General features: G+C 37.5%; 1 protein-coding gene across 4 annotated transcripts in view; it reads left to right on the forward strand.

Moving 5' to 3' along the window:
• Nucleotides 1-9,859, forward strand: part of NUP35 (nucleoporin 35kDa) — a 27,630-nt gene extending 17,771 nt beyond the window's left edge. For all 4 annotated transcript variants that reach the window (XM_014546569.1, XM_005857664.2, XM_014546578.1 and 1 more), the window contains 5 exons: nucleotides 788-929; nucleotides 5,667-5,736; nucleotides 6,707-6,835; nucleotides 8,092-8,256; nucleotides 9,221-9,859. In XM_014546569.1, coding sequence (XP_014402055.1) covers nucleotides 788-929; nucleotides 5,667-5,736; nucleotides 6,707-6,835; nucleotides 8,092-8,256; nucleotides 9,221-9,298 — 584 coding nt within the window. In that variant the 3' untranslated portion in view covers nucleotides 9,299-9,859. The remainder of the gene's footprint in view (nucleotides 1-787; nucleotides 930-5,666; nucleotides 5,737-6,706; nucleotides 6,836-8,091; nucleotides 8,257-9,220) is intronic.
• Nucleotides 9,860-10,730: the final 871 nt, after the last annotated feature.

Raw genomic sequence — 10,730 nt, forward strand, 5'->3', positions numbered from 1 at the left:
TTATTTTTAAGTCTAACTGTTTACTACTGTATCTTAGATACCTGGAATTATGCTTGGTACATATTTAATACTGAAAAAATATTTTTTCTTTTCTGAAAAAATATTTCTTTATGAGTGAATCATTATTACTACTCCAGAGACTAAAGACAAATGGTCTCTCTCTACTGCTCAGAAACATGTGGTCTCAATAAGACAGTAACTCTGAGATAAAATGAACATGGACAGCATTTAGCTTGGCATGTTGGACATATAGACATACTCATTAATTGGTATTTGTTTGAAGGATAAGAAAAGAATCAGACATTTCAGATGGAAATGACCTGAACAAAAGAAAACTGCATTCACATCTTAGGAGTTAGGGTAGGGACCATTTAGTAGTATATTGGAGAAATAAGGGTAGAACATTAGAGTGGAGGCCTGGGCATTTGGATTTTGTTCTGTGGGTAATGAGTTGTTACTGAATATTCTTAAGGCAGAGGAGCCATGAGAAAAGGTTTGGAAGATGAACCCAACAGAAGTCTTTGAGGTTGACTAAAGATCCTTCTGGTGTAGGCTTAACTGAAGATTAATAAAACATTTGCAAAATCTTAAATTATTCTCACTTATTAATGACTTCTCAAATTGTATGGTGGTATAAAATTATCATTTCAGAACAGTTGTGTATTTTAAATTATGTATGCAATTGCCAATTTTTAATATATTTTTTCCTTTAAAACTAAAAGCTTTGATTTAAAAAATAACCAAAATGTTTATATTGGTAACTAACTTACTAAATATACTAATATAGGGCAAAGTATGTTTAGTCCAACAAACATTGGTCAACCACGAAAGACAACATTATCTCCTGCGCAGTTGGATCCTTTTTATACTCAAGGAGATTCTCTGACTTCTGAAGATCACCTCGATGACACATGGGTAACTGTGTTCGGGTAAGGTTTCTGGATCATTTACCATTAAAAAAATAATACCCCCTCGTCAACATTTTATAATGAGTTTTCTCAAATATACAAAAAAATTAAAAGAATTGCACAGCAGACACCCAGATACCTACCACCTAGATTCTGCACTTAACACTTTGCTACATTTATTTTTGTTGGTGCATTTCAGAGTAAGGTGCAGACATCAGTACAGGTCACCCTGACACTTCACCATGCACATTGTTATCTAGAGTTTAGATTATTTTCTCTTCTGTGTATTTGCTGGACATTGGAACAGGGTTGCCCCATTAGACTTAGGAAGCTCCTTTCTATCTTTCTGGTTGGTGAGTTTCTCTGCTTAATAATGGACTTTATCAGTTTGGAACTGACAAATTGAATTTCATATAAATGCTATGTCACAAGTATACATATACTTTCAAGTCACGGAATATTGAATATTAATAGAAATTGTGCCTGACACATCTAGATGCATTTTGAATAGATTTTAAAAAATTTATCTTTATTGTTGAAAGTATTACAGATATCCTGTTTTTTCCCATTGACCCCTCCTTTCCTGCATCCTCCCCGCCCCAGGCCTTCACCACACATTATATCTGTGGGTTATGCATATCTATATATATATAAAAGCCTAAGCGACCATTAACAACAGAACAGCCGGTTGCTGTGGTGCACACTGACCACCAGGAGGCAGATGCTCAATGTAGGAGCCTGCCGGCCAACCTCCAGGTCCCTTCCCCCGGCTAGCAGGCCCCAGGGCTGAGCCGGGGAACCGGGGGTGGGTGGCAGCGGATGTGGCCCCTTTCCCAGGGGGGATGAAGGTCCATCCCTCCCCTCAGCCAGCAGGCCCCTATCAGCCCACTGCCAGCCTACTGCGGTGGCGGTTGGCCCCTCCCCCCAGCCAGCAGGTCCCGATCACCCGATCGGGTCTGGCCCCGGGCTGGGACGGGGAACCAGGGGTCGGTGGCAGCAGACATGGGCGGTGAGGGAAGGAGGAGGCGGGGAGGTGGGGAACCTGAACGCCCTGAACGCTGGCCAGGCTTAGGGACCCCACCCATGCATGAATTTCGTGCACCGGGCCTCTAGTATGCATATAAGTTCTTTGGTTAAACTCTACCTACCTACCCACCCACCTCTGCCTTCACTCTGTGATTTGACAGTCTGGTCCATGCTTCTATGTCTGGATTTGTTTTTTAGATTCCACATATAAATGAGGTCATGTGATACTGGTCTTTCTGTGACTGATTTATTTCGCTTAACATAATATTCTCCAGATTGAATAGATTTGTAGATCAAAAAAGTACTTTAAAGCATCTTGAGATATTGCATCATTTACTGATGAGGAAACTGATATATAAATGGATTGATTTATTCAGAGGTTTATATCCAGTTATTACTAAAGCTTCAGCAAAAATCCCAGGTCTTCTGATTTTTAAACTGTTATTGTTTATACTGTACTATATAAGATTTGTTTCTGAAAGTGTTATATGTCATACTGATATCAGACCTAATTATATTTCATTTGGGGGGTAAAAAAATATATAAAAATAACACATGAGCTCCTTGAAAGAAGAACAATGCACAGTAAATGTTAGTGGACTTTATTCAGTTTATTTAAAATTCAAAAGAATAAGAATATACAGTGAAAAGTTTTCCTTCCCGGTTTGGTCCCAAGCTACAGTTTTTTCCCTTTAAAGCAATAATTGCCACCTATATTTTGTATAATCTTTCAGAGAGATTCTATGTGTTACTGATTCTATGTATATAAAAAGTTAAAAGCAGGACCGTTGCTTTTTCTTGTTCTGCAGAAAACCTGCACTCAGCTCTTTATTCATAACACTTGGGCTGGCTACTTGATTTTTGTGTGTGTTTGTTTAAATTTTTATGTTCTCTCATGAATTCTGTTTTTTTAATTTGGACGTCCACTCCAAAGTCTGTTTTTTATGCTCAGTAGTAATGGTGTCAGTTATAAGATTCCTCAGTAATTGTGTAAATTACTTTAAGTACTTCTTCTAGTCCTTTTTTTTTTTAAAGACATACACTTTCTCAGCTATTTATTTTCTGTTGGTTTTATTTTTTAGTAACCCTCTATATGAGTTTAGTTGCAGGAATTAAAACATTTCTTCTAACGGACAAAATATTTTGATCATTTATAGAGAAATACATCAGGGTCAGTATGGTATACCATTCGTTGCTTTAGGGTGATTCTTTTACAGGATATTGGAATGTTCCTAGTCAAAATGGTCCTAGACTCTTAGAATTATGTTTTATTTCTGAAGTACCTTCCTCACATGCAACCATTATTTTCCTCCTTCATTTATTAGGCACCCTGTCTCATTTGTTGTTTTTCTTTAGGGTTAGAAATCATATTCAAGCTTATCTAATCTAATAAAAGAGAAACATGCAAATTGACCATACCTTCGCTATGCCCCAAGCCACGCCCACCGCCAATGAGAGCGACTATATGCAAATTAACCCAACCAAGATGGTGGCTGGCAGCCACGGAGCTGGAGTAAGCAAGAGGCTTGGTTGCCCCGGCGATGGAGGAAGCCAAGCTTCCCGCCTGCCCTGATCGGCTGTGGCCTCTGCTAAAGGCAACAAAGTTTCAATTATAGAAGATAAATAAATCCCAGATACCTGCTTCCAGCCAGCGTCCACTGGGAGCTTGGGTGGCTGGGGACCATGGCCAGCCTGCAAACAGCCATCAACCCCTCACCCAGGGGACCTCTACCCTGAAGGGGCTGTGGCCAGCCTGCAAGCAGCCCTCAGCCCCTCACCAAGGCTGGCCAGGGACCCCAGCAGGACCCCCCTCCCTGAAGGTGGTGTGGCCAACCTGAAAACGGCCCTCAGCCCCTCACCCAGGCTGGCCAGGCCCCCCAGCGGGACCCTACCCTGATCCGGGACACCCTTCAGGGCAAACCAGCCAGCCCCCACCCATGCACCAGGCATATAATAAAAGGGTAATATGCAAATTGACCCTAACAGCAGAACGACTGGGAATGACTGGTCACTATGACACACACTGACCACCAGGGGGCAGATGCTCAATGCAGGACCTGCCCCTTGGTGGTCAGTGCGCTCCCACAGGGGGAGCTCTGCTCAGCCACAAGCCAGGCTGACGGCTGCCAGCACAGCAGTGATGGCGGGAGCCTCTCCCGTCTTCTCAGCAGCGCTAAGGATGTTCAACTGCAGCTTAGGCCTGCTCCCCGCTGGCAAGTGGACATCCCCCGAGGGCTCCTAGGCTGCCAGAGGGATGTCTGACTGCCAGCTTAGGCCCGATCTCCTGGGGAGCAGACCTAAGCCAGAAGGTGGACATCCTCCGAGGGGTCCCAGACTGCAAGAGGGCACAGGCCGGGCTGAGGGACCCCCCCGAGTGCACAAATTTTTGTGCACCGGGCCTCTAGTATAACATAAAATTCCAGTCCTGAGTGCAGTGAGTATTTTACTCACATAGATTTTAATGTGTGGTGTTTCATTTATTTTGGAGGACTCAGATTTTTTTTATTTTTTCCTAATCCTGGCTCCAGATAACTGAATTCCTGGCTAAGGAAACTCCAGGTTTTCAATTGAAATAGCTTTTTGGACTATATAAGTATTAATGTCTTGTAAAATATTCAAATCATAGAGAACTTGATAAAGAAGAAAGTAAAAGTCACTTAGAATTTTCCCATACAGAGTATATGGCTATTGAAATTTTAGTAACCATCCCTTTAAATGTTTGTATACGGTTGATACTGGCACTGACTGTTATTTTTGTTTCAGGACTAAATTTATGAATTTTCAGGTGCTCGGTATATAATGATATGACTATATAATTTTAAATTCTTTCCGTTTTAATAACTGTAGTATACCTAGCCCTAGCTGGCTTGGCTCAGTGGATAGAGCGTCAGCCTGTGGACTAAAGGGTCCCAGGTTCAATTCCGGCCAAGGGCATGCCTGGGTTGCAGGCTTGATCCCCAGTAGGGGGTGTGCAAGAGGCAGCTGATAAATGATTCTCATCATTGATGTTTCTATCTCTTTCTCCTTCCTTTCTCTCTGAAATCAATAGAGAAATATATTTTTAAAAAAAAATAATAATAACAACAGTAGTGTACCTAAATATTTCTCTCTCCTCTCTCGCTTTTTCTCTGACACACACACCACCCTTGTAAAATAAATTATATACAAAACTGCAACTTTATAATTTTATTCTGAGGGCTGTGATAGTGGCATTGAGAGAATTTCAGAGGTTTCAGGGAAGGAATCTGGAGATATAGTAGAATGGCTGAGTCAAAACTAATTTTAACATTTACTTTTGGGCGATGGGCAGTGATAGATTCAGCTGATGGGGGAAATGGGATGATCAAGGATTTCCTGTGGTTCTAGACCAGCTATTTTCAGCAGGTGTGCCACAGCACACTAGTGTGCCACAAGAATTGTTAAAGCATGCAATGCCTGACTAGTCAGGGGCACTGACCTCTTTTCCCTTATTTTGTCAGATAAAAAAATGACAACAGCCAGTACAACAATAGCCTTCCATTGTGAATCAAATTTATGCCTGTTGGGTTTTTTTTGTCAGATCAGCAAAAGACATATCTTGGTGTGCCGCAGAATTTTAGTAGTTTATGTGTGCCATGAGGTGAAAAAGGTTGAAAATTGCTGTTCTAAACAGTTGGAAGGAATTTATTTTGAAACACTTGTAAGTGTGGTGATTTCCATTCATATTTATTGTTGGACAACTCTCTTTTTCAGGTTTCCTCAGGCATCTGCTTCCTATATATTATTACAATTTGCACAATATGGGAATATCTTAAAACATGTGGTAAGGCTTAATTCTTTTCACTTCAAGATTTAGGCTGAGGACAGATAAGCTATGAATAGAAGGAAACTTTGCTGCTGAATTTTGTCTGCTCCTACTTTTTTTTAAGTTTCATGGACTATTTCTGTTAGAGTCAGGAAGGCTGGAAATTGTATAGTATTTGTCAAAAAGGGACAAAAAGCGAAAATAAGCCAGAGAACTAGAATTTCAGGCTTCTCTCCAACCCTTTTCTTAATTAGTTTACAGTCTTTTAAAAACATAAATTATGCCATATATTATATTACTGTTTTCCAATTTGAGCTTGTTTTATTGGGGATAAAGGAAAAGACAGGTGTTCCTGACTTAGAGTTCTCAAGGCTTTTTAGCTTATAGAGAGCTTTAAAAAAAAAATCCTTACCCAATAATATGTGTGTTTTTTTGATTAATTAAATTTTTTTTAAATAGAGAAAGAGAAGCATCAGTTGGTTGCCTCCGTATGGGTCCTGACCAGGAATGGAACTCAAAACCTTTTGCTCCAGCCACTTGGCCAGGGCGTTGTTGTTGTTGTTGTTGTTGCTGCTGCTGTTGTCGTTATTATCTTAGCCTTACACAAGTTATAAATAACAAAGTTTTTTCTATTACTAGAGATTGACTTATTTAACTTCTATACAAAATCAGGTGATGAATACAGTTTTAAAAATTTCATAGCAAGTATTGATAAGAACTTTTTACTAGAAACTTATCTTTTGAGAATTACTTTACTTTCAGATAATCTTTGTCACATATTCTTTATATTAGAGAATTGAGAGCTAGATAGAGATTATTGAAATTGTTTAATGGGATTTATGTTGAGTCCAACTATATAGCTTTTTATAGTGCATCAAATAAAATGTGGAAGCAGATTTATCTTCGTATATTTCTAGTTTCTAATGTAATTCATTGAGTTTAGATTTTATATATTCTACATTTTAAGAGACAACTTTATTCTTTGCAGATGTCTAATACCGGAAATTGGATGCATATTCGTTATCAATCTAAACTGCAGGCTCGGAAAGCCTTAAGCAAAGATGGGAAGATTTTTGGCGAGTCCATCATGATTGGTGTAAAACCATGTATAGATAAAGTAAGTTATTGCTGATGTAAGGGAAATGGCTTAATCCAGTGGTTCTCAACATTCCTAATGCCACGACCCTTTCATACAGTTCCTCATGTTGTGGTGACCCCCAATTTCATTGTTTCAAATTGAACATAATTAAAGCATAGTGATTAATCACAAAAACAATATGTAATTATATTTGTGTTTTCCGATGGTCTTAGGCGACCCCTGTGAAAGGGTCATTCGACCCCCAAAGGGGTCGCAAGCCACAGGTTGAGAACTGCTGCCTTAATCCATATGAAGAGCACAAATCTAAATATTGACATTGGTGGTTCCATCACTTTGCTTCAGTAGGCCTCTTTTTCTTAGTTTGTAAACTGTGACGATATTATTGTGCTCTTTTCTTGGTAAGCCAAATATATTTAGTCACAAGACTTTAAAATTTAGAGGTAATCCATCCCAACTATTTCCTTTTAAAGATAAAGATGAGTTGAAAAGGACTTAAGTAATTAATCCAGAGTTGTTAAAGATGAGGCCTCGATTCTATTCTAGGTCTCTTCTAACCCATTCTCTGTCTTATGCAAAGCAGCTTCGAATTCTTTAATTACTTTAAAGGAATAGTGCTATTTCAGAATTAAATATTTCACATGAGGGTTAACTTAAAGGTGGAAGCTTTTTATTTCTATTTTAAAATATTTAAAATTTATTATATATTTATATACTTATAAAACAATACTGAGCACAACTTAAAGTTTTCTTTGTGACTTAAAGTCATCCTGATCAGTCTTTAAATAAATAAATGTGAAATATACTACCTACTAGGGACTGCTTGGAGATTATATACATACTTATGTACAAAGTTGACATGGTTCTTGGTGCTTATAGTCTAGGATCACTGTACCAGATGTTTGCAGAGGCTAGATGAGAATTTGGGGTTACAGGTACTAAATAGCACTGGACTTTAATTTTCCCTCCCCCCAGATTTCCCCAAAGACTTTTTTTTTTTCTTGCTGATTTTCCATAGTGTTTGTTAGGAGATTCTTACTCTTGTGAGTCTGTAGTTGTCTTGAGGATGTTTGAAGTCATTGAAGTTAAATTTCTGGCTGAACATTAGATCTCAAATGCTAGCCAAGAAGCATACATTGTTTAATCAAGCCCAAAATTATTTAAAATATTACTTAGATCAAATAGAGTATATCTTTTAATGAAGTTTTCTTTGTAAGTAGATTGTAATAATGTATTGTTTTTATAACCAGAGAAGTTCTTTATCTTTGTTCCTCTAGAGTGTTATGGAAAACAGTGACAGGTACGCTGTATCATCTTCATCTCTAGCCTTTACACCACCAATCAAAACCTTAGGAACACCATCCCAGCCTGGGAGTACTCCTAGGATTTCTACCATGAGACCTCTTGCTACAGCATACAAAGCTTCTACTAGTGACTATCAGGTATTTTAAAGATTGGATAAAAAGAATGTACTTTAAAGGTTGAAGTGCTTACTTAGCATATTTGACTTTTTCATTGGATTGATTTGTATGCCATTAAATATTTCCCACTGAAGTGATTGACTTGATGAAACCTATAAACTTTACATTCTTTAATTTCCTGTTTTAAAAATGAGAATTTTGGTCAATTAGAAACATCTTGAATTAAAAAAAAAATTCTTTGCTATTTTAAAAAACATTTTGATAGTCTAATTTGTTTTTTTCTAAGTTATCTTGGCATATGTAAAAAGTTTTTCTTGTGGCATGAGGGAATATTTAAAAACCTATTAAATTGATACTAAATCTGATGGTATCACAAATGAAGAGCCTTCAGTTCTGTTGGAATAGCCTTTGGTTATCCAAAGAAAACATTGACCAGCTTCCATTTCAAATTTTCTCATTTCAAAAATGTTTAAAGGACAAATTTATTTATATTCATTAAAGAATGGTAGGAGTATTATGACTCTCACTCAGTATGTTATTATCCCCTAACTAATAAGGCAGGAGTTCTGAACTTGCCTAGCAACAGACCTGGGCTCTAAAAGAGCAAATAAAAAAGTTGTCGATTTAGTCTTTTCACTTCCTCTTGAAATGTGGAGAAAATTCTTGAACTGGTGACATTTTTCCCCTTTAGTTTCTTTTTTTTTTTTTAACCAATATTTTAAAGCCCTCATCTCTAGTAACTTTTGTGTTTCTCCAGTTTTCTAATTTAAGGAGTAGATGTAATTTGCTTTGCCAAAGGAATAAGATTTTAACATTCTTAAAAACATACAGACGTTTTAACCAAAGCCATGTTTTAACCTTTAAATATACAGTTAATTTCTACAAATGCATTTTAATGTTTGGCTCTATTAAATTAGCCATTAACTCTAGAATTAACTATGATACTGAAGAAAACAACCTTAACAATTGTGTTTTTTCAAAATAGGTCATTTCCGACAGACAGACGCCAAAAAAAGATGAAAGTCTTGTATCCAAAGCAATGGAGTACATGTTTGGCTGGTAGTATAGTGAGAGCTAAGAACTCAACCAACTACAAAGGAAGAGGCTGCTACACTAAAACAGCAGGGCACTGCCGGTTTTTCTTCGGTTAGTTATATAACCACTCTTGGCAGTGTTGGACAGCTATCTCATACTTCTTTTAGAAGCCTTTTTCTTTAAGGATACAGCATATTTGTATCTCGCACTTTAAAAGATGCTTGAGACCTGTTTTAAAGAAACAAAAAAACTCTGTAAATAGGATTTTGTGTTTTCTGTAGTAATGCATGTGTAAACACAAAACATTCAGCATTGGTAACTAAATTATATAATTGAGTGCATTGAGGCTTTGTAGTCATGAGTTGGTGGGTGAATTTCTTGAAGGGGAACTGTACAGCTGCTTCTAACAAGACACAGAGATTGTTAACAATTTGAATTATGGCCTTTTAATTTAGATAGTATTTAATATTTTAATTATCCTTGTTTGTATATGTCTTATCGTGGATTGTCATCTTTCAGTATTCTTAAACCAAAACAGTCTTTTAAAAGACCTAATGTTCTTGATAATAAACTTTGCCAATTATATGTATTGAATGTTTTTGAAAGAATGATTTATTTTATTATTACAAAAAGTTCTAAGTGCCTGCTGAAATAGAGCAAATCTGTCATAAACCTCCATATACCCGTAATCCAGCTTTAGTAACCATCAGTATGTTGTCATACTTTTTTTTCTCTCCCTCTTTTATTTTGTTGAAAGCATATCTCAAATGTGATGTCAGTTAATCTAGATACTTAAGGCTATATCAAAAAAGAACATTTCGCCCTGACCAGTTTGGCTCAGTGGATAGAGCGTCGGCCTGCGGACTGAAGGGTCCCGGGTTCCATTCCGGTCAGGGGCATGTACCTTGGTTGCGGGCACATTCCCAGTAGGAGGTGTGCAGGAGGCGGCTGATCGGTGTCTCTCTCATCGATGTTTCTGACTCTCTATTCCTCTCTCTTCCTCTCTGTAAAAAATCAATAAAATATGTTAAAAAAAAAAAACACAACATTTCCATATGTGATTACAATGTCAGTTTTATACCTACTGAATTAATAATGATTTCTTAATATCTAATATCCAATTTGTTTAAAAATTTCCCAAGTGACTTAAATGTATTTATGGTTGGTGTAACATGTATTTGGTTGTTTAGTCTTTGGGGTGTCTTGAAATCTAAATTAGTTCCCCTACCCCCAAACACACAGTAACTTGTTGAAGGAACCATGTGTGAGTTTCCTATAGCGCCTCATGGACTGAATTTGGTTGTTTCTTGTTTAACTTGTTCATCATCTATCCTATATCCTACAACAGTGATGGCGAACCTTTTGAGCTCGGCGTGCCAGCATTTTGAAAAACCCTAACTTAACTCTGGTGCCGTGTCACATATAGAAATTTTTTGATATTTGCAACCATAGTAAAACAA

The sequence above is a fragment of the Myotis brandtii genome, unplaced genomic scaffold (genome assembly GCF_000412655.1).
Source record: "Myotis brandtii unplaced genomic scaffold, ASM41265v1 scaffold112, whole genome shotgun sequence".
In the NCBI taxonomy this organism is placed as follows: Eukaryota; Metazoa; Chordata; class Mammalia; order Chiroptera; family Vespertilionidae; genus Myotis; species Myotis brandtii.